The sequence below is a fragment of the Mycteria americana genome, chromosome 3 (assembly GCF_035582795.1).
Source record: "Mycteria americana isolate JAX WOST 10 ecotype Jacksonville Zoo and Gardens chromosome 3, USCA_MyAme_1.0, whole genome shotgun sequence".
In the NCBI taxonomy this organism is placed as follows: Eukaryota; Metazoa; Chordata; class Aves; order Ciconiiformes; family Ciconiidae; genus Mycteria; species Mycteria americana.
Window position 1 is genome coordinate 52,771,957 of NC_134367.1, and position 25,536 is coordinate 52,797,492.

A 25,536-nucleotide genomic window follows, 5' to 3' on the forward strand; every position below is an offset into this window, starting at 1 on the left:
GGGTACTTTCTCCAACAGAGAAAAAAAGTGGTAAGTCTTTTACAAAAGAAAGCTTCTTCTAAACTTTGCATTTTTCATTTAGAACGCAAAATGCAGTTTGCTCACTCCAAATGGTCAGCTGCACCAGCAAGCTAAATACATCATGTATTTAGAAACCTTCATACAGCAGATGGTATCTGAATTGGGGCTATTAGAAAAGATGACGTCTTCCATCTGTTTTTTCTGTATCAGGAAAAAAACAAATAAATTCTAGAATTACTTTAATACTTTTGCTTCCTTCTTGCCCTTTTTCCACCTCAGGAAAAGAGATATGAAGCTCACAGGAGCCATATGTCATCTGTTGACTTTAACAGCAAAACGCAGCCAAAGGAACATTAAATCAGTCCCTTTGTTTCTTCTGACTCACCTGAATTTATATCCAGTCAGGGTTTTATGGGCATAAGCCTGTTTCAGAACCTGAGGTAAAACATTTTTCTTCAACTGTAATTATTTTTATTAGTAAAAATTAATCTACAAACATCTTCTTAATACTCTTGCCACAAACCAAAAGGCATGCATTAGTCAGTCTCGGCAAAATTGCTGTTTCCATGTACTCAATAGAGGTACTCTGTGCACGTCTTCATACACCTTTCTAAACCATGTGAAGATTGGTTTTTACAACTGAAGGAGAAAATCAAAGTTCTAAGTAATGAGAAACGCGCTGTTTTTTAGTAGGTGCCCCTCAATATATGCCTAGTATTTAAACAGAAATAGAAAAAAAGAAAAGGTATATGCTGATAAAACTCAGTTTGCTATTCAGCACGTAAAATTTCTAGTTCATTTATCTATCTAGAAGCATGTATTCATATAGATACACATACAAGCACCCACATACTGTTGTTCCTCAGCAGTAAATAAAAAAAGCACATCCTCTCTCTAACCATATATAAAAGGAAAATGCGCTAACCTTTCAGCTAATAAATTCAAATCACTTTCTAAAGTCATCATGGAGTCTAATCTCTTGAAATACATAGATTTAGCTTGCATTTCCTTTCTTTTGGGAAATCTGCAAGCTGAGCATGATCATCAATAAGGTTCTTTGACACTGTGGAAAGTCCCCTTCACCCCAAAGAGATCATGCAGATGGAATAATAAAGGATTAAGAGGTCCGAACCCATACACAACTAGGGAAGAACACGAGTCGGGAGTGCGTGTCCATACACACACGTGCACCCTTCTCATGCACGCACGCACACACGAGACACAGAATGGTGAGGATTACAATTACAGTGTTTTTAAAAAGTTTAAAGAAACTGGCAGACAGGTTGACTCATTATTTATTTATAGGAGGCGTGCGCGCACCCAAATGGGTGAACAGGGCCAAGAAGCTTTTCAAACCAGTGCAAAATTACTGGCTGAAGGCAGGACCCAACAGTTCTGCATTCCTGTGCAGCAGCTGCTTGTCAAGAAAGGGATGCATGAACCTACGTCTAAATTTACTTTTGATATCAGCACATAAAAATCCTTTTTTAGAATTGCTGGTAAAAGGGGAGTTTCCCACACTTGTCACTTTACATTTTATCTTTCAAACCCATAGTTCGCTTGCTTCGCAAAGCCACTTCAGTTCTGCTGCTTTTTAGGTAGCTTTTCTAATGATTTATTGGCCTGGAAAATCTTCTTGGGAGGGTGCAGGGAGGAAGAGGAAGAAGTAGTTAAATACTGTAAACTAGAGACTTTTCTCATTTCTCAAAGGCTTTGACATGAAAGCAGAAGTAAAAGGTCAGTACTGACTTAACAAAGTTTTAAGAAATTTTCTGCTGCCTTCCTACCACACGCAATTTAATTCTTAGTCTTTGTCAATACTTCCAGCTCATTAGAAGAGTTATCAAACAACAACAACAACAAAATAGGTAACTACATAAACCACACATATTATACTGCTTTCACTCAAAGATTTCATAGCACATAAAGCACTAAGCTATAAATTATACCCATAAATAGCTAACAGATCGGGAAACAGAGGCAAAGACAGGTCAAGTGAGCTGTGTAATGTGGCAGCAAAGTTCCAGAGCGGAATCCAGGTACAGGTCCATGTTAAGAGACTGCAGATTTACATACTGGCTAGAGGAGGATTACTATAAGAAAATAATGACTGTCTTTTTAATTAATCCCTAAACTAAAAGTCAACCCGTCAACTAGAAATCTGAAAACTGTTGGAGTTTTACTGAACATAATTGAATTACTGAAAGTTTACTAAAATGTTGGTATTCTATACAAACATCATGACGGATCATTTAAAATACTCATTCTGAGTAAATTAATAGTAAATACTTAAATTTTTTACATCACAAATTATCAGAGTTAGAGGATGAAACGCTAATTATTTCAATCATTTCTGAATAGGCTGTGCTTTTGAGGGAGACAGAAGTTGCCAATTCCCACAGAAAGTCATCTGTCTGGCCCCTTCAGTTTTGGGCTTTCCCTTTGTCCTTTTCTTCTGACAAGAGAAAACCCACAGTCTCCAGACAGCTACGGTTTCCAGACAACCCTGAGAGAGAAGAACAGCTACTGCATTGTCCACTACACACCACTCCACAAGAGGTACGGACCTGGAGCACTGGAGAAGACAGCTTGCCCCTAGTGCAATCATGGCCAACCAGAGCCAGCACTGGTCACCACATGGGTGTCTTGTGGCTCTGCTAAAGATTTACCCTTGGAAAGATACTGGGTTTACTGTTACTGCAGCAACTAGATATATTCAAGGGACCTGTTAAGAAGCCTGATTCTGGGAGTTCACGTCTCATCCTAAAGACTGCCTATAGACATTCACTACATAAACATGCGGAGTCAAAATTGTATCAAATCTCAGCTGCCTGCTATGTCCTTCCACCAAAAATGCCTGGATTAGCACTCCATAAATTCTGCAGGTGGCAGAAGTGCACAGACACTCCATAATCCACTCCGGGAAGAAACACAAACTGATTAGCTTAAGCACGCAATGAAAATAGCTTCTGCTAATACAGACGACATAGTGAAGCAAACTACAGAAAGCATACACGATCTTCTCCTGCTTTAAGAGACAAGGGTATGGTAATAAAGCTGGAGATGGACAACCAGTGGCAAAGTCTTCACCACAGTTGGATTCCTTCTCCCTCCCCCACTTAGTGAAATTAGAGTGAGAAGGTTGATTTGGAGAGAAAGGGTTATGCTGAAAAAAACGCATGTAGACATGGACGCATCACCAGCTTAGCCCACTTGGCAGCTGAAGTGTCAAGGAAAGGCCAGGTCAGGTAACATATGGGCCTGACCAGAATGATGGGGTAGGACATCACAAAAACCCTGAGAAAAGCAAATCTTGGCTACCAGTGAGGAAAAGTGATGCACGGTGTTGCAGGGCACGTACACAGAGGTGGCTGAAAGACAGAGCTGGAAAACTTTTGTTGGCTTTTCTTGCTCTCTCCACCAGCTGTGTTTTCTGAGGGAAAAAAAAAAAAATCCATCTTTGCTTCAGTTTCCCACTGAGATTCCTTTTACTTGTTTTTCTTCCCCATCTTCTACTTCTATCCAGTATCTCTTGGTAATACAAGCCACAAACTCAGTTACTATCTCTACTCTGTTCACGTACCTATCAGCTTCAAAACTCTAAAACGTTTGCTGTCTTTAAGTGACAAAACCAATCCTTAAGCTTTCACTACAACCACCATTCTTCACTGAATACCACCAGAAAAGCTGTCCTGCAGTGTATATAAGGACCCTACTCCCAGAATTTGCTTCAGGATTTAGTCACTTGGTTGCAGAAATCTGCCACATTACCACCCATACTCTTCCACAGCAGAAGTAGGAAAAGTACCCTTTCCTTGCAACTGCTGTTCATATTTGCTTTACATGCCAAAGAAGGTGTATTTATACTGACATCATAGACTGTAAACCGAGACCTGAGAAACAGGCTCACTCTGCTTTCTGCCACTGGCAAAAATATTATTTCAAACAACTGTAATTAGTTTCTTCAAAAAAACACAACTCAAAACCCAAAAATCTTAGATTTCTTATGTTGAGAAATTTCAGGTGCTCATTTTATTCGTATTGGCCAAAAGCTAGGCACCAACAAATTTACAGGTACCAAAATGGTTAAGGAGGAGGAGAAGAATTACAGTTCATATACTTAACACTGCCAGCAGAATAGGACAACGTCACTGAAAATGGAAGTCTACCCTTCCCTTATGCCCCATCCTTGTACACTTGGCTCCCACACGTATATCCATCTTGCCTATATATCCATGCTACATAAGTATTTGTGTAATTGCACACCGAACAAGATCAGGGAATGAACTCGCATACAGATCAACCTCTTCTTTGTGAGTCTAATTTTAATCCATGTTAGTTTTCCAATCCCTAGCTTGGAGGAGGAGGAGCAGCAGCAGCAGGAAGAGAACAGTGGAGCAGAGAGGAGTATAGGCAGCATGGTCGCCTTCTGCATCAGCAGTAAGTTATACATCCAAACCTGCCCAGGGAACCACCTTGTCTAGAATCTACCCTCTGTCTCACTTATTCTGTAGACACCTACATTTTTTTCAAAACACAATAATACAAACCAATTATTAGAGTGAAAAGGAATTTGAAATCTCTGCAATGTTAAGACTCATGGACACCCTTTGTTCCATCAGAACATGTTGTTAACTCTGCCCTCTGTACGTAATTCAAAATTGTGAGCCCAAAGGCGTGTCTAACATTGAGTCTTTTCACCTATATCAGTGTTGTTCCACCTATGAGACTTTCGCTGTAAATTAATCTCTTTAATTTGTAAAACAACATATGTAGTCAATTTAGACATTCTAAAGCTGTAGAGGGGCAATACAAAACTGGGAAATTCGTAGTCAACAAGTATTTAAAATTATAATAAAAACACTTTAGGAACTTGGCTCATTTCACAGAGTTAGTTTACACAACTATTGCAATGAGCAAGTTTCCGATTTCAGAATGCTGAAAGCAACCATTTAACACAATCCTAGGGGCGGGGAATCTTTATTTCTCTGGTGAGTTTGATTTCCAACAGTCATTTTTCAACCAGGAGTTTTAAAAACATTAAGCAGAATACTAAGGAAATGCTCAAGGACGTAAGTGGAATCTTAAATGAATTCCTCAATATGGTTTCTGTGCACTTAAAACACCTCATAGATAATACCTCCCTCCAGGAAAATACATCCTATTACAAATAGAAATTGCTTTTATCAAGTTCTAAAAGAAATGGTCTCTGCCTGCTTTTGTCCTTAAGCAACTAACATCAACTACAGAAGGGTTATTAGCACAAGAAAAAGTGCCAAAATCCTTTCTGTTGCTAACATGAACACACACTGTGAACAGCGTATGGAAGATCTCCATTTTCAACCGTCTCTGCAAAGTAAGGCCTTTGCTGAACATTCCTGTAAAATCCAAATAATTCACATTTAGGGGAGGAGAGGACAAAGATTGTAATACCCTGAAATAACGTACTCCACATGCTGCGTCTTCTAACTTGCTACTGACTCAAGGTACAGAGCACAATTTTAGTTCTCCTTCAAGTGGACAGCCCACAGTGTATACAGAGCACTTTAAAAAACAAAAACTTAGTACCAAAAGGTTATTTCTCTAATATTTATCTGTATTAACCTCTTGTTTATAATGAAATGCCCAGCAGCTAGCAAAGCCTCCCTCCTCTCACATGTGGCTTTCAGGAGTGCTGCTTATGTTGAAAAGGCAAAATTATCATTGCCCAACAACATGCAATCCAACAACAGAATGCCATTCCAAATGGCTTGATAAGAGAACAAATGTATGGATTTTTATAAACTTATGTGAACTCCAAGGTGTATAAACTGACTCAATGCTAGTCAAAGAAATCAAAACTCTAATACTGCTGTTCCATATTCTGTACTGGTTTGAATCTTGCAGTAAAGAAAGTTACTGCTGAATATTTTTTAAGTGACAGAAATTCACAGCTTAGGCAAAAAATGTACCTAAAAAGCCACTTTAGCACCTTTAAGATACTTTCAAGATAAGAAAACCAGAAACAAAATAACCCAAATATTACAATAAATTAAAATATACGCTACGATAAATTATTTTCGTATTTCTAGAAATACAAGCATGAGTGTATTTGGTGTTATGATTTGTTTGGGCACTTTCCTAAATTTGGACATGTGTTGGAAGAGTTTAAGCTGACATAAATCTTGGATCAGAAGAGATTAAAGGTAAACATAGGTTATACTGATTTAGAACCACAATTGAATTTCATCTTTTAAACACACTTGCACTTTCAACTAGGAATTAAAAAGGTGCATTTTAACAATAAAATAGTCTGATCTAATGGCAGATGATGCCAGAGCGACCTGTTCAGCTTTCTCCCACCACCTCCAGCTTCACAATGCTTCTGCGCCAGCTCCCGCACGCATGTAAGCTCCCAATGAGATCCCTCAGGGAGCTAATCCTGCAGAAAGTGAGCTCTGCAGGAGAAGAGTGAATACTTTCTGAGGGTTTAACTCCCTTAATGAGCTCACCATGAGTCAGGTGAGTGTCACCTACCAGGCCATTAAAATGGGTGGCACTGCCTAGTGGTAGTGAAGAGGGGAACAAGGCTGTCTTCTTGTACGAGAAACTATCCATTAGCTCAGCCCAAGGACAGGACATGTATTGCAAGTCTGCAAGTTCACACTGTTCCAACAGTTTTAATTACTCTGTCATGCTTTTGCTGGCTACTGCTGATCTTAAAAATAACTTAAGAGTAACAGTTTTAAGGTATCTAAAAAATATGGATCCATTGAGAAACAGGGTTTTTTAAAAAGCACATTTGGTATTCTAGCTTCTTTAAAAACTCTTTGATTTAGGACAGTACCAAATTAAGATTTAAACAATGTTCTCCAAATACCTTCATGCAAGTACTCTCGCAAATACCTAACCTCCCGTGTTTCTGTTTTGTCATTGCAACATTTGTTAAATAAATTCTAAAGGTCATTTCCACGGCTCAGGAGAATTTGGCTAATATTATCATAAATATTCTTGGAGAATCTAATTTTTTTTTTTTTTTTAAAGAAAAGCAATGAAATAAGCATAACATTACTTTTATGGATGTCACCATCTTTGGTCTACATCCAAATGCATGCTAAAAATAGTAAGAACAGAGTTATATTAAACCAGGAAAGTACAAGGTGTCTTGATGCAAAATACTGGTTTACATAAAATAGAAAAATATTTTTCCAGCAGATGTAAATTAAAACAGCTAAGAGAAAAACACCAGAAAACTGCTCCCCATCTTAAGAAGACACTGAAGAGGTGGTATTTACATATTATGAAAGAAACTGATCCAAGTGAAATCGTGCCTGAGGTACCATTCTTAGAAGCAAAAATCACAGGTATGAGCATATGAATAAAAATAAGAGATACATAAAATTTTTGGTTAACTGAGAATTTAAATTGGTTACTAAATGATTACATTAACTTCTAATTTCAAGAGCAGACAGGACACATCCAGAATAACATCAGGTTTTTCTTACTGTGTTCAAGATACAAAATAACTATTTGAAATACCTGAATTCTTCAGAAATCCACCATAATTTTTTAAAAGGCAAAAGATTCTGAATACACCTTTAAACCACCAGTGTACCAAAGCAATTTTTTAAATGGTTTCCTTTCTCTCACTGAGGTATCCCAGAATCCATTAGCTTAAATTTATTTGCATACCAAGAACACATTAAGACTTCACAAATTTCTGTTCTTCTCCCTTCTCAATTATGTGAACATCAATCAAACACTATTATACCAGTGCCATGAAAAACAGTCGTTTTTTCAGAACAGCAACCACCACCTCCCAAAGTTCCAAGAGAAAAAGACAGAGACATCAGGCACCAGCTTTGCTGCAACACATCAACAACAGATAAGACCTGTAAAGTAGCAGCACTAGTCATGCAAAACACCTGGTGCTGCAGGCTGGAAATAACACCACCAGCAAGAAAATTCTCTAGGGTATTTGTTATTATTAACCTAGATACCATCTTGTATTTCCTATCAAGATACCAAGTTCATGATGGCATTTGAGTGTATATATATTTAATAGTTCCATGAACACATACAATTCCCTTAAACATAGCTGAATATAGACTTTTCAGGTGTTCCTTCTCAAGCTGTATCTAATTACATCTCAGCACTCTGCCAAAGCAACAGCTGTCTCCTTAGGAAAGTAATAATTGTAGCATGAAAATCAGGGTTGTACTTGCTTCCTGCTTTTGCTCATGGCTACTATTCCAAAGAAAAAAAAAAAGCCACACAAATATACTAACATCTGGAATTTAACAGAAAAACTGACAATAAATACCAAGGAACAAGGTAAAAAAAAAAAGTGATCCATACCAAAACCTGAAACCCCACTTCTGGCCACTGTTATTAGGCATTATAACAAAAATTAAATAAAATTTATTTCGGAAGATGTCTGTGACTTCTATTCCAGGCCTGCCTTATGTTTATTCATATCTTTTAAGAAAACATTTGCTCTACATTCAAAAATGAATCCAAGCCCCTATTTACTATTAAAGACTCAAGAACTATCTATGTCTCACAAAACTTAGTTAGCGATTATAAGTTTCTGGATATGCATCCCTATTTTGACCAACTGAGGCAACTATGAAACATAACTAAATAAAAGCAGTGGCTTTATACACAGATTACACTACATTTCCTACCATACCTACTACTGATGTTACAGTAGGATAACTATTGGAACCGATTTGGCATATTAACCATCATGATGTTTGTCTCATGCCAAAAATTCTAGTTACAATGCAAGTGGCAGCAAGCAGTATACCCATATTAATATTATTCTTTTTGCAACCCTTGGTAGCACTTCACTTAAGTATGAGGAGTTGTGAGAAACTTTAAGGGAATAGGGTAACTAAGACAAGGCAACTGGCTGCCCTTGTAATCTGCAATCAACTTAGAGAGCCACTTCAGGTCATGAGAAATTTCAAGATGACAACTCTTTCATAGTTCTCTTCCCACGGTCAGAAAAAATACCACATGGAAAAGAAATACTCCATGAAAAAGCTACTCTTTCACTAGCTTTTATGGTAACTTGCACGTAAGCCAAACAATGTACAAGGGTATCAATCACTTTCCTACTTAAATGCCTTTTCAAAGTTGTGCACAAACTTATAAGAATGTTCAACCAACATATATCAGCTGGCTCATGTACTGTTTTCGGATATTGATATCTGCAATCCTTTTACCGGATCTAGCATCATTGTCTGAGCTCAGATGACTCAGATAAAAACAATGTGAAAACATAGTTTGTTTTCATGTTTAAAGACTCCATTGGTCTCCTGCAACAATAACAGGAAGAGCTGTACGGATCGATACGCAAGATTACTAATAGGGACTTTTCTTTTCCTACCCAACAACATGCACGTGAAACTTTCTTAACCAGGTAATACATGCAACACTTACCAGATCTCTGTGAAGCACCCAGTTTGCGTGGAGGTAATGGATTCCATCGAGGATCTGGTAGAGTAGGGATTTAACCATAGATCTTGGCAACTGCATGGGCTTTTTATTTGCTTTTGAGGCACGGTGAAACTTGATAATATGCTAGAAATAAAACAAGTAGAAACAAGAAGAATGTTAGACAAGTGGAAAGGTTTTTTGTTGTGTTTTTTTTTTAAAACTATTAACACTAAATAATGGAATGAAATACAAAGTTTGTTGAACTTTGCAATTAAAAGTAATAGTGATGTGCTCACAATTTTCTTAAATTGTTTTTATTGTCTGAGTTGCTTTAAAAAACAGCTGTCAAGCTTTTGTTAATATCTAAAGACTGGCTACTTACCTCCAGTAAAGTGTCTTAGACATTCTCCTCCCCCCCCCCCCCTCCCCCCCCCATTTGGGATCCTTTTATCCTCAGCTGCTAGAGCAGAAGCTTCCAAGCCAGCAGTATCTACCAGAAGAAGGACCACACTCTATGCTTTCACACCTTCCCTCCTCCTCTCCAAAAACACCCAGGACGGAGTGCTTGCAACTACTTTACTGCTCGCTCCCCCCTAAAGCAGAATCCCAGGTAGAGAGGGCTTACATAAATATTCAAATAAATATTTAAGGGGGGGGTGGGGGAACTCCAAAAACCCGACACCACATTAGGGTAAGATAATGTGCAAACATCTAAAAATGGTTATATTCTCACTTCCAAGTTTCGGCTGCATGCTTCATTGATGATGACAAGCTAGTTGTTCTGGGCTTACAGAAGTCAGTCAGCCCACTAGAGGACAAACAGCACTTGAAAATATGGAATGCAGAAAGGGACCCCAGCATCAGTCAATTGAAGGAATGAAAAAAAGATCATTAAAAGATTGCTGAGAGATCATGAAATATTCATACACTAATTAATATTTATTCTAAGATCAGTGTGGAAATGACAGGTTAAGTTTGGTTTTGCTACCCCATACAAGAAATAAAGCGGGGTGAGGCCCTTCTACCTTTTCAATCCTCAGACAAGGTGGGGCTATGCAAGGCACAAACCCAATCTTAACATATTACCATTCAGCAAACAACTAAATCCATTCATTCAGATTAAAAAAAAAAAGAAATCTCCTTCAAAAAGGAGATTCAAAGAAGCACCTCAAACAACAAAATAGTTTTTAATTATGTGCTTTTTGAAAGACAAAAATAAAGGCAGTTTGCATTTTTACTGAAAGCGATTCAGAATGCTAATCTGTAGAGTGACAAGACTACTAATTACCCAATTCTTTAAACAGGATTTGTCTAGTTCAAGATCATCCCCTTCCCCAGGTTAAAGAGGTAGCCAATGGCTGTGCTGTCATTAGACCTCTGCTCCCTCCACCACCATCCCCGCCAAGTTTGTCACTACTGTTCCCAATGAAAATGGTAACAGGTTAACGTTTCCTCATGGTAAATGCTACCTCTGGCTGTCACCAGTACTTTAGCCACTGTCAAGTTGTGCTTAGCAAAGGTGTAGACAATATTGTTTAAAGAGAAATAAAAAAAAGAAAAAACCTAATTAATCAGAACAAGAGCCTGCTTACTCTCTATGAACAGCAATGTTCCCACTGATTCTTCCACTACTACACGTACAACAGCGATGGCTGTATATTAAAAAGCAGTATGAAAGAAATCTACAGGATTATCAGGTTTTAGTATGCAAGTGAGGATTAGTAAACATACCAAGCTCATAGTACCTGATCCTTTAATTGTGCAATCACTCTGAAAACTAGTAATGGAAAGCCTTAAGGGATCATTTCCTTAGGAAAGTTTTTTCTTGTCAGGTTGCAAGAAGATTGTGTCAAAACTTCAACTGCGAGTCCCTACCTTCCAGTACCGCACAATGCTCACCAGATAATGACCTTCATGTGTAATTACAATGGGATTTATAAAGCAGCAACGATACCATAAACCCCCAAACTTGTACTGTTATTACTACACAGTATGAAAAAATACAGGAGCAAAGGTGTCAACAGAGACCCATAAACCCAGCTCAGCCTTTTTTCAAGGTGCATGTATATGCGTTTATACCCATTTAAAAACTGACTAGGATCCACACAAAACATTATTCCTTATAAGAAAGGCATATAGAAAATGAAACTGAAAGAGGGACTCATGGGACAGAATGGGACAACTAAGCATGGATGCATTGAGGAGGAACGCTCTGCCTCTGGCCCTACCGCAGCCCCTCTGATACCTCTTGAGGAAGGGAGCATGATGGCAACAGGCTGGTGCCCTCTGGTTTCTGCCCCTGCCCTCCCCTGGGGTTCCCCAGTTCCTTCCAGCGGATTGGGAACCCTGCTGAAGGTTTTGTCCTGTGAGAAACTAAAGGACTGAGCAGACACTTAAATCAATGGAAGAATCTGTTCAGGGACAAGATAATCAAGCAGCTTCTAGTATTCCAGGGCCATCCACTAGATTGGCAAAGCAAAGCTTACACCAGGGTAGAGGAGGGGAAGGTTTCCTGCGGTGACTCAAAGCGGCAGCATCTCTCTTTGTTCCTCTCGTTCCACAGGAACACCTAGGTGAACTTTTGAGGCAGATAACTTGCCCTTACACTGAGCTTTTTAGGTATGCAAGTTACCTCTAAACCAGAGCTAGCAGAACTAAATCAGCGCGACACTAAGCTAACTTACCCAGCCAGATTTGCCAGCTGAGGCTCACCACCACACTTACCAAAGCTGGCTCATGCTCCAGAAGACGGCAGAGCTTGCTCTTACCTGCCTCTGAAGTACCACTTAGACACATCCTAAATCATCTTGGTTTGATGTTGGTTTATCCCAGTCAGAAAGGCTAAGAAAGCACACTCCTTTCTTGAAGGAGTTCTTGTGAATTAAAACTGATAGTTTTGCTTTAAGCAAGCAAAATCACCATTAGATAAAATTCAATTTCCTACAAAAGCAAATGAAAATTATTGTTGCCAACTTACTCTACAGAAGTTTATATTCGTCAAAATCGCAAACTTCACCCCATCACAGTTTAGATTAGAGAACTGAACAAAAATTAAACGAAAAACATACTGCAGGGCCAAATAGTACAGGGAACTGAAAAGCTGGATTTGCCCCACACCATTAGAATGAATCCATAGTGCTTGTGACCAAGTCCTACGCTCAAGAGTTTTGTAAAAAAAGTAGTTCATCCAGTTTCTTGTATGCAACCAGCCATGTGAAGAAAGACCAACACACATAACCAACACTAAACAGCCATTTTAATGGCAGTGCCATCTAAGAAACAGAAGGGCAAATAAGTGCCATTGCTGAACAGCATCTTGTTCTACAGGAGGCAGCAAGCCCAAGCTTTTTCTTATTTCTTTCTATTTTCAGAAATATATCTATATGGCCCCAACACTGTTGTGTCAAATTTAAAAACTAACCAACTAAGAGCATCAAAACAGAAATAAATGAGTAGTCATAACAATTTGACAATAGTTTTGGAGATCAGGCAGATCAGGTGTACAGTAAGCTCCAAAGCAAAGGATGCCATACCAGCACAACTATGCTAAAGGAATTTTTTTTTAACTTGAGCAATTCTGCTGACTTCAGCTATGGCAGGGACACATGCTCTTTCCGTGTCAAAACATTTAAGGTTTAATAGTTTAAATCCAAGACCTCAGGTGTAGAAATGACTGCAGGTGCCAGCACAAACTAGGATGTTCTTTATACATGACTGCACTATGCAAGTGGATGAGGCATTCTCTGCTAGCTTCCCTTCCTGAAGAGTCCCAAAGTGCAGCCTCAAGTACAGCATATAACAGCCATAATCTTAGACCCAATAAAGGTATGGAATAATTTACAGGAATTACAGGAATTGTAACCTGCATTTCCCATTCCCCAGATGACTGCTGTAACTGGTAGGCTTCAAAACCACACTTCTCCTTTCTCTCATTCAATAAATCTTTTTGCAGAATAGCACAGCATCAAGACTGTCCCATGAGTTGGGAGTATAGATTTGAATCCTGACAGGTACGAAGGACATTGTGCATCTCTCTCCGGGAACCAAGACGTGCACTTGGACACTGCAGCTTCTAGCCTTTAGGTATTCTCAAGTTCTTTGCTGAATCTTACCCCTAATGGATAACCATTACAAAGAAAACATGAGGACTTCCACAATCCAGTCAAGTCAGAGAGGCATGTTTGTAGCAAGAAGACAAGCAGACAGAGGATCAAACAGCTTCAGCATTCTCCACGCCTTTTTTCACCATCACTCCCTAAAGATAACTTAATTTCCATATTTGGGAATTCCAAATTCCAATTTGCTCTTCTGATTCTCCTCCTCATCCCACTGGGGGGGGGGGGAGGGTGAACAAGTGGCTGCATGGTGTTTGGTTGCCGACTGAAGCTAAACCACAAGGGTATATCACAAGTAAAATAAAATCAAAACAAGAGTGGGTAAAAGTATTTCTACAGCAATCAAGTTTCCAATTTTGGGAGCATTACAGCAATCAACACATAATAGTCCTTCAAAAGAGGAGGGGTAAAAAATACGCCTCAACAGCCTCCCTCTAAACGATGCTAGTACACTGCCATCATCAAGTATCTTCTTTCGAACATCATTAACCAAACTGCCTAATGAAAAAACCCATTTCCAAGCGACAAGAGGTCAACATTTTAAGTAACAGTGAAAGAAGCTTTAATACATTAACTTTTGCTAAAGCTAATGTGCTTTGAATACCTAAGCTTTGAAGCACAGAGCAAATAGATTCAGTAACATTTTCCCAGGTTCTGCTGGGGTCTCTCTCGTTCTTCTAGATCTTTCAGACCTAAATATGTCAAAATAACTCTATATGATAATAAAAACCATCAGAATTCAACTAGCCTTTCAGTATATATCTGAAACACCCAGTATTCACACCGCTCTGTTCACGTTAATTCTTCGCACACTTTATGCTTTTGAACCCTTGCCTCTGTCTTTGAGGTCTGCTCCTACCTGTTGCCTCCTCCACTTCTCACACTTTGTGGTACTGAAAGTGAACCCACAAACTACCCTCAAATCTCTACAGCTCTGGCAGAAAAAGCAAGTTTTGTGACATGACAAGCGCATTCTCAGAACAGACAGCTATCGACAAGGAATGGCGCTGCTCTCTGCAAGAAATCCAACCATCACTTCAGTGTCAAAAAGACCCCATCCGTTATATTTGGAAGGGATAAATCATGCCGTAAGACTTTCTGTAACAATGACTGATGATAAAAATTGTAACTTTAAAGCAGTCAAAACTTATGCCAGCCCACTCCCTTCTGCCCCAACGAATCTTGCATTCTTCTGCCAGCTAGCAGAATCCTGTACTGGTAACTATGCACACGACAGAGAAGACTGCACAAAGAATCACCTAGTAGAGCAGGACTGAATTAAAACAAAAACATACACATGACTATAGAAAATTAAAAGAGAAAAATAAAACTGCTACACTGAGAAAAGTACTTTCATGTATATGAAAATATTTGTGATCAACTAGCATCTGAATTATCGTCATGATTAAGAGCTAAACTGAAGCCTAGTGGAAGAAAGAATTATAACTGATTACCTCATATTTGAGGAAGACTTTAAAACTCAAATCTATTAGAAAACATTCATATGATTAAACAAACGTGCAGGTTTATTGCACAAATCTGTATGCAACACCCTCACAATTTCATTTAGCATAGAAGAACATTATTCAGAATGTCATTAGCTGAAGTTAAGTACATTTATTTGTATATTGAGAGAGTCAGCTAGTGTTACAAAATTCACATGTAGAAAGAGTATTTTCTCCTTTCCATTATTTGATGATTATGTTTAGGTACACATGACTATGCTTATAATATCTATCCTACATTTTTTAAAGGAAGAATATATACATAACAAGTATTTCATATAATACAAAGGCAGTCTGTTGATAATAATAAAAATATATGGACAATAATTTCAAGATAAATTTTACTCCAAGTTTCTCAGTAGTATTAGCCGCTAAGCAGTTAGTTGTTAGAGATCACTGGAATCTAATAATAAGGGAGAAACATTCAGCCAAACCTAAAAAATGCCCAGATCATGGTTTAACTGGTCTTGGACAGTGAATGTATCATCACATTCAATATTATCAAATCATAGTTAATAATTTATTTAATCACTTATTAAGAACCAACAATGTTTTTTAAGGCTATAAAACACATTCAACACATTTCACTGTGATAAAAATAATTGTTTTTCAGAATGAGATTAAAAAAAAAAAACAAAAAAAAAACTTCAGAAGGTTCTGGTTTAAGTTACAACATAGATTTCCAGAAAAGGGGATCTTAAAGCTTTGAGTTACATGCACATATTAAATGAGTCTGAGAATTAACTCTGTACCATAGCTAGAAAAGTAGATACCCTACCAATTTAGAATATATATTAAAAAAAAAGTTACAAAAATGTTGTTTAGAATCAAAAATCCTATTTAAAAATATAGAGAGTATGGAATTGAAGACATTGAATGTGTGCTTATCTGCAGTACTAAAACCAAAAATGTATGCTTTAGAAAATATTTCCAGTACTAGAAAGCTGATGCTGTAAAAGTATAAGAGAGTAGCTGGGAACAAAAGAAAAGCTCTAAGTATTATAACCTCTCCAATGGCTAAAAGTAACTACACTGAAAACAAATAGAATTCACCTCCAGAGCAGATCTCATTTTGATCAAACTTTTCTTAAAGTCCAATTAAGTAATCATCATCATCATTACGCATTTAATGTATTTCATATAAATTTGAATAATGTCTTAAAGTGTGTGAGCTTTAGATAGGAAGTTCTGGACAGCAGTGTACAACTTAAGACTAAGGTAAAATAAGAACATACATGAAAGTTGAATAGGAAAACAAGTTATTCCTTATTGATAAAACAGCAAAAACTTTTTTTAAGATCAAAAATGAACATAGCAGAAAAATACACATATCAGTTGCAGGAATTACACTTTTTCTTGGAAAGATTTCATCCATGCATAGTTTGTAAGACTATGAAGTTCTAACTGTGTACTGGAAAAGGTAACTTAAAAATAGTATCAGTTCCACTTGTGGACTTAAAATTCACTCAGCTATGTGTTAACTGAATTACATTTTTTTTATCTCAACATAAATTAATCAAGGCAGAAAACCTGGATACAATTTGGATTAAAAACATCCAAGACCTTACGAGTAGACATTGAAAAAGGAACATCCCTCACAAGAGAAGAAACAGGAGATGGTTGGTTCTGTGGCTATGGACATTTTAAGCTGAAAGTTTCAGACAATTGGAACATAAAGGTGTGAGACCGAAGTAAGTTACCAGGAATTAAGAAAGGATGTGGCTTATAATGTACGAGATATTCAATGGCATCTGTGAACATACACATTTTTAACCTTGCATCAGATGCTCCTTTTACACTGAGCTACAAGCTAAGGAATCTTGCATTTACTTCATAGCATGAGCATATATAAACAGTGATGACAGTGTAGACAATACACTATAAATTAACATGTGTGGCACATCCAACAGCCTAAGAACTTTACCAGTTGACAGAGACTAAAGCCAAGAAAAATGGTAAGGAAGGAATTTGTGGATTACACTAAGAATTTTGGTAAGTAAACCAAACAAACGTTATAAATCAATTGGTCAAAAGAATTGCTACATTCTTAGACATTCTTTACCATAATCTCATGAATGGCTTTGCATTGTTTTGTATAATGTAACTTCAGAGGTGATGAAGGAAAAATCTTTGATAGTCTTAGTTATTAAACGGTGAATATGTTTGTAGGCAAGGACAACATAGTAAGTCTTCACCAATACCTGTCAAAAGCAGTTCAAATTAGCATAGCTTTCTTCATCCTTTCATAATGGCATCAACAGAAGTTATAGCAAATTATAAAGTATGCTGCTATCTATACTCAAATTACAGATTTGAGCAGTCTAATCCTTGGGAATCAAGTGCAAAGTAAAAAAAAAGTTCTTGCTCACCATAAAAGAACTTTTTAATAAGCTTAACTGGCACCATCATTTTTCCTCATTAGAACAGGACAATTTTTTTCAGTATTACAAAATGAACAAAATAAGATAGGATCTAATATAGTTTATTCATCTCTTGCCAAATGTTTCCAGTAGAGAAGCCGAAAATGTAATGATTTTAATTAATCTGATGTTTGTAAGCGATGAGCATTTACTCTTCTCATTGAAGCCAATAGGAGTTACTAAAGCTGGGCAGCTTTGAACAGAAGGATGATTCCCATACTGATAGACAAATTTTGGTAAGTAGCTAAGCTACCTACATTTCAAACCGTTGGTCTCTGGGAATCTACATCTCTCTAGTGACAGCACATCTATAGTTCCAAAACTTAAATCCTTCTAAACTGATACCCACAACGAATAGACTTACTTTGTTTTTATGTAGTGCTGGGGGAGCACATGGTGCTAAGCAGTAACAAAATGTGCCAGTCCCCTACTACAATTTCTACCCCAAGGAGCTGAAAGGGCACAAGCTGTAAAGCACAGGAAATGCAAACACAACACAACACAGACAGAATGACAAGTGGCTGTTATTACTGAAATGCGTTACAAAGTACGTGGATTTTCAGGAGTTTTTTCGAAGGAGGATAGTGAAGGAGCTTTACGTACGTTAATTGGGAGGCTGTTCCATGTGTAGGAGGCAGCGTGGAAAAAGACACAAAGTTGGGAGTGAGCAAAAGAGACAAAAGGGGAATTAAGAGCGATGCTTGGGAAGCGTTGACAGTAAAGGAAATGAGGACCAAGGTTAAGCCAGAACCAAGAGTGCCTTGAACGTGGCTAACTTTATGCAAGGGAGGAAAAAGAATTCCTGGCAAAGGCTTAAGAAGCAAGGACACATGGGCAATTATACAGGAAAGGAGAAATGATTTGTGTAGCATGTCCCATAGAAAAAAAAAAGTAAGAGTTAGGAAGTGGGAGACCAGTTCACATCAGATAACTAGTGTAACAAACATTTCAGTCTCAAATAATGGAAAAGAATTAACTTCACTGAGATTATGACCAATACCCAGCCAGATGTGAGGAGTGGTAAGAACATTAGGCTGCAGTGATTCTTCATCTAAAACTGTTAAACCATGTGAAAAATCACCATGTAGTGTAAAAAACACATGCCCAAAATAAATTCAAATGGAAAAGGTTAGAAAAAAGGTGTTTTAAACATGCCATTCAATGTAGCAGTAAAATGTGTTTGTTGTGGTTGTTCTATAAAATCAGTAAATTCAATTGATGCACAAATAAATTCTGTCCATACAGGGTTTTAGCTGCTGCATTCCTATTCATCATCACTGTCACCAGTCGTGAGAAATACACAAACTCTCAGTGTACACTGTACTTCGATGAAGAAAACTTAAAATACAAAGCTGCTACCTCAGAGAAATCAAATTAAATATTTTTTAAGCATATGAAGGGGAATGAAATGCCATGGCTTTACTTGTTCTGAGCCAGAAGTATCTTTTTGCATGGTCTAAGTTTACTTTCCTTCCAGATTACAATTTTGTGTCATTTACAAGTACATACTCATTAGCTCTTGAGAGCTAAGTACAAAAAAATTGAGCAGTTTGTCACTAACATTAGTAATAGCAACTTTGATATTACTGAGCCTTAAAAAGTAATATTGGAATTAATATTACCACTTCCTCTCCTTGCCAGTATTTTCAAAGGAATTATAAGCATATCGATTACTCTTAGTAAGTGTTCAGTATCTTTTGGGTTTAAAGATAAATCCAGGTGCAAGCAATTCACATCTTATCAATACGTGTGGAGCTTGAATAGTTGTATCCGAGTTCAACTCATAATGTCATGATGTCCACCTCTACAATAGATTAAATCAAATCAGGTCATATTTTGCTGGAAACTTAAAAACAGACATCTAAGTCTACTCCTCTTCCACGTAGTAGTGATAGTCCATCAGTAGGCCCAATTAGCAGTGCTTACATTTTTTTTCTTATTTTCTTTCCACTCATACTGTCACAAATTCACTGTTTAGAATTAGATGATTGAATGTTGGTCACTTCCGCTATATCTCAGTGAGAGGACTCAGTAAAGCAGTCCCTCTCCTTTTTTCTTGTGTGTGTGCGTGTGTAAAACTGCAGCGAAAAGAAAATATTAAATGCATTTCCAACCTCTATTTTAGAAAGTCTCAGTTTAGGAATGCTTTCTTTAACTCCAATTAAAGCTTGTAGAAAAATTATTTTAGCTTCAGAATGAAATCTGACTTTAAAACCTGCAAAAGGCTATGTAGAATTTTTTAAAGTGTACAAAGAACAGGATGTTGGTTAGACCCTTAATGACAGAGCAATAAATTTATGCATCTCTGCACTATCTGAAGGTACACCACACACACTTCAGTTTGAACAAGCTCATATTACACTACCTCAGACACTCAGGGAAATCTGTACTTACCCACAAATCATGTTCAGCATAATCAAACAGCAGCCAAACCTTTCTGTCACTGTGAGAAAGGAAAACCTTCTGCAATGCAATCACATTAGGGTGCTTCAACTCTCGTAAAAGCTGCAGAGAAACAGAGAAGCTCTTGTTACTTCTTTGCTTTTTAAGAAAAGAACGAACAACAAAAGACAGAACAGGTGTCTTACTGCAAATAACAAGCAAGTAATCCTAAAACAGGCCCCAGAAGAAAAGGTACCACTGATTTAACACATTATCCTCAAAATGTCAGAATCAGGAGGATATACACAGCCTCCGTGGCATGGGTTGCTGTTCTGCAAGCACAGCTGACCATCACTAGCTACCTCTCTCCCCCCCACACTCAGCACACAGCTGCCCATCCTACCTATTTATCCCACTCACCCTCAGCTTCTACCTTCAAGGATGTTATTACACACAAACATAACTGTTCTTTTATCAAAGGCGAACACTGGGATTTAAGGATGCCAGAATGAAGCTTGTGCAGCTGGTCCAGTTCTTTGTGCGGACAACGCAGTTCTTGATCACCACGTAATTACTGCATTACCAATAATTTTCTTTTGCATTGGATCCCTGCCTCACTTGCCTGGAAGTCCATGGGGTTGTTGTTCTCTGAACATAAGGGTGTTTTCAAAGAAAAGTTTACCAAACCCATTTTTCTATGGTTGTATCAACTACCATCCTGTAATCCAGAAATAAACCCAAGCTTATTTACTGCTTGCCAGAAAGAAAACTAGGTCTCATGACTAATTAGCACATTAAAGCAGGCACCGCTGCTGAAGTCACCCTTCTGCCAGATTGAATCAGTCCTCAGGAGGAGCTGGGAAGCGGTACTCCCAAAAATATCATTTCCATGGAATCACTTTTTTTTTTGCCTCCATACTACAGTCACAAGAATGATTGATCGCTTCTGTTTTATCTGAAAATTGCTTGCATCTGCAGCACTAGTATATAAATTGCCAAGCATCAATTTATAATGGCGAAATAGTAAATGAAGTAGGTTCCAAGGCACATTTGAGAAAAATGAATCTTCCCTTTTTTCACCTTACAGAGAAAGACTTGAGATGTTTATTGGGGGGGGGGGGGGGGGGGGGGGGGGGGGGATAAGCAAAAGGATTAATTTTAAATTATATTATCCTTTGGCTATACAGATATCTGTCAAGACAAGAAATCTTCTAAAGAATATTACAACTGCTTAAAGCTATTCCAGTTTTCCAGCAAATGAAATAATTTAAATGCTTTTCCTACCATGCAGGCAATGTTTTCTTCCTTTTGTTTCTTCCTCTCCCTAACACCAAGCATTTCTAGCTCTAAAAGAAAGCAATTCCTCCCTAATGAACTGATCAATAGCAATGCCCAGGTATCACTTATGAGATACAGTGAAAATCATTTTACCACTTAACAAATAGTAACAACTTGCAGAATTATAAACTAACAAAACCGAAGAAATTAAAATTGTCTCTCTTCAACATGCATCAAGAGATGTTGCCGTATACCTTGTCTTTAGTAACAGTAAAAGCTATTTTCCAGTAGGGATTTGACGTGATGCCTCTGCCTATTTTCTTTTTTAATAAAGAGTTCTTTTCATTTTAGGATAATTTTTAAACTAGGGGGAGGAAAAAAAACCCCACACGTTATAGTTGGCACTTTTTTTTAATTGCTATCAGATTTTTCTTAAAGACACTATTGGCAGCAATAGCAATATAAAATAATTACAACTTATAAAAAAATTAAAAATAAATAAAGCACTCTCAAAATAAGTAAAACTTTGCACTAAGAAACAGCCAAAGAGAATACAGTTCCATATCAAATGCTAGCATATAATAAACAAGTTAACAAAAATATTGTGTAGAGCATAAGAACAGAAAGAATGCCTAAAGTGTTGTGCATTAACAGAAAGGTGCTATACGAAAACGAGACAGGAATGTGTGTTCTGCAGCTCTCAAACACCACTGCTCATGCCAGCCCACACAGAGACCTCGGACATAGCCGTGGTCACCATCTATCAGAACAGCCTGACTAATAAACAAAACCTAAAACCTCTCCTTTTCACACAAGTCATGAAAAAGGATACTTTCGTATTAAAGAAAGTGGTAAGTGTCTTATCCTAAATAACAACATACACTCATTTACAATAAGTTATTTCTAAAGCACTGTTCTCCTCTTTTGATTCAACTCAGATGACACAACAAGCATCCTTATCCAAACCCAGCATTTTTCACCTGACAGAATCAAACTGTTACTGGGATGACCTTAAACACCGATTTTTGTAAAAAAACATGAGAACACGAGGAAGAAATTTTATGTTAGTTTTATACTACACGTGTTGAGTTTCTAACAGAGAATGTCTGTATCTGACCTGAAGCTGAACAGAGCACTCTAAGGCCAACAAACAGTCTCTGCTAAAACGTTCCGACGCTGTATTTTTCAGCTACTGGGTGACTGTTCATAGTTGCAGCCATAGATGGCAAGAGCTCCCACCAGACCAACAGTCTGTTTATGCAGGTTACAGACGCACTCTCTACCCGCCTGCTTCTCAAGCCTGTTCTGCTCGGAAAACCTAGCAATTTTTCTAAACCATATTGTAAATGAACATGTTAAAAGCAATACGGTTATTTTTAAAGTTGCAAGCTAGAGATGTTCCTGATACTTTAATCACAGGGGCTACAGTAGCCTTATAAATAACGATGTATTTTTTTTTCTCTCAAGAGAAGCAGTTACAAAGCAAAACATTTCAGAGACATGAATACCTACCAAAACACATCTTATCTAACAGTTATATTTAAGAGGATATTCATAATTTATACAAAACGTTTAAGGACTCGATTCTCTGATAAACTCGTTCTGTAGTTGTATTAGACACCGACCAATACCAAAAACTAGACTGAAAACTTGTCAAATTATCTTGTTCCATCTAACAGTGTGTAACAGAAAACACTGATAAGTTATTATTAAGAATATTTAAATAAGCTTTTGTGTTATCTATTCTGTGCTCCAACAAATGAACAAATTTGTTAATTAAGGAGGAAGACAACTAAATTTTTTGTGTTATTCTCATTTGTCTATCTTAAGTGAATGCTTTGCAATTACCATGGATAGTCATATTTTGGAAGTGCTTTTGTAGTTTTAGCAAGTAACAGATCTTTATACCTTTTCTTCTACAAAGCCACAACCCTAATATAGCAGCAGGCCATGTAAAATAGACAGCTTCAAGTGGAAAAAAGTGGCACACATCCAAACCAGAATGGTTTTAAAGGCTTTGTTGCAGTCTGGCCATCAAGACTACCAGCGCCGCAGCAGCCGGTGCTTCAGCAGCGGGAGCCAGACCAAGGAAACGTCGGCTCTCAAGTCCAACGCACTGGGTCAAGAATGGGAGCTCTGCTCTAGCTACTGGGCTTGCAACAGTGCTAGACACCAATAAGACGAGTTCAAAAACTATAGCTTAGGGTACAACTGACTAGCTCGAGTCATGAACAGAAGTGTTAGTCAGATTTATGCCTAAAAATAATCTCCTCTAGAGATGGACTACAGCAGAAGAGAGGGTGACCACAGGGACCAAACTGATGTTGCTCACAGGTACAAAAAGAGCAGAGATTAGGAGAGTCATTCAAACAGCACTGGAAAGACATGATCAGAAAGGAATATAGGGCAGAACCAAACACATAGCTATTGAAATCAAGATACAGCAAATTTCAGACAAGTGTTTCAAAGACAAGTATCAATATAAGATTTAGCGAAAAAGAAATGAGACACTTCGGAAACCATATTTTCATTAAAGCAGACAGGTGGAAGCCAATATCTGAAAACAGGGGGATGTATTTAAAGCTACTTGCATCACAGTTATATCAACTACCTACCCTAACGACTTTTATGTTTGACTAGAATTTTGTCAGTATTTAACTTCTACACCTACCACCTAACTGTATCATCATTAATCTTTGGCTAAATGGCTTCAAAATTCTGTAGTGCTTTAAAGGATGCCAAGGGTAGCACCTAGTTCTTCAACTAATCCTAATCTTGAAAACAAAGACCTAACTCATCTCATGTTAGATTTGCCACTTTTGCTTTTCTGCCAGCTTCTCCTATGAAGGGCTGGGGGTTCCTATTGCCTTCGTGCAGGCTGAGAATGAACCTGACTTCATTTCTTTGAATAAGAACTCATTTTTAAATGTATTGTCCAAATAGGAGATATAGGGCAGAAGGGGAAAAAAAAAGAGAGTCGTAAGACTATCTTTAGGTAAGGCTGTAGCCTAGTCTAATGGCTCACCTTGCAGTTTCGCCTTCCACTACTCACTTTATTAGCTGTCACATGCCACATACATCTAACCGTTAAGTCATGCACCTTTTTCTGAAATGGTTGTATGTCCATTCATCACCATAAACACGCTTCACAAACGTGCATTTTAGCCATACCTAGAATCCCAAGGACAACTTCAAAGACACAGTAAATCATTGTCTACAGCTTTTCTGCACCACAGAATGCTGTATAAACTTTAAACATACAAAACAGATGAATGAAATGTAATACCAATACTATTTTTCTTAAGTCTTGTGCTGAAGTAAATCAGTTTGGAGACTTGGTTAATTCAAGTCTAAAGCTAGAAAGAAGAAATTAATATACTGTCCTAGTAATTGAAAGATTCCAGTGTACCTGACAACATTTCATTGCAAGATAACAACATGAACGTAAAAAGGATCTGCAACTGCTGGAATTTATTACTAAGTGAACACAGCATCGTATTTTAACAGTACTTTAGCTTACCATTCCTCTAAAATTTAAGGTCCATCATACCCAACTTGCAGTAAAATGCTAATAAAAACCTGTCGCTCAGGTGAGTTACAGTACATTTCTTCTTTGGTAAGAGCATACAAAGCAGTTTAGGCAGAAAGTCATTGAAAAGGAGATCATTCTGAATTGTCAATATCTGTGCAATTCTGACCCTCCTGTACAATGGCTTTCTTGTAAATTTATTAGATTTTTTTTTTTAATTATTCTTCTGGTCAAGAGAATTGTACAAGCATCTTTGCTCATCACAGCTCTTAGCTGATGCCACGGTCTCAAATTTTAAAATGCTGCATTTGGATAGCCCAAATAGCATGAAACAGCTTGTAGGATTCCAGGCAGCTCCACAGTGTATGCAGAATTGCTAGTAATTTCTTCCGCTGTCTGACGAGCAAGTTCTCTCATGAGGGACACTGAGCGTTTCCCTCACAAGTGAATGTATCCTATAGCAGGGGAGGGGTGGAGGTCATGATGGGAAAGTCTCTGATGCCTGAGAAAAATTGAGTTGGCAACAGAATTGGTATAGAAGCTTGAAGCATGGAAATGTAAAGTACCAGCAGTCAAGCTGAGTTAGACTTTGCATGGAAATTCAAATAAACAGAAAAGATTGTCCAGCCAGAGAAGGAGCACAAGAGAGTGTGCAAGCACAAGAGTAAGAAAGTAAAAAGTAGGATATCATATAGTTTAAAGACAAAAATAAAGATCTAAAATATTTTACCTCAGGTTTTAATGATGACTATGATACTGACCATGGACAGAAAGAACACACACATAAAGCCAATGCCTCATGTTTAAGAAAGTGAAAATTAGCACAAGTCAGATACAAGCAGAACTCAGAGGCGGCATCATAT

The 25,536-nt window shown here is 37.7% G+C and overlaps 1 protein-coding gene across 1 annotated transcript in view; it reads right to left on the bottom strand.

The window, feature by feature from the left end:
* The window catches only part of CDK19 (cyclin dependent kinase 19), a 130,548-nt gene that overhangs the window by 58,635 nt on the left and 46,377 nt on the right, over window positions 1-25,536 (bottom strand). Inside the window, exons 3-4 of the mRNA XM_075498559.1 lie at window positions 19,879-19,989; window positions 9,448-9,588 (exon numbers count right to left, since the gene is read on the bottom strand). Coding sequence (XP_075354674.1) covers window positions 9,448-9,588; window positions 19,879-19,989 — 252 coding nt within the window. The remainder of the gene's footprint in view (window positions 1-9,447; window positions 9,589-19,878; window positions 19,990-25,536) is intronic.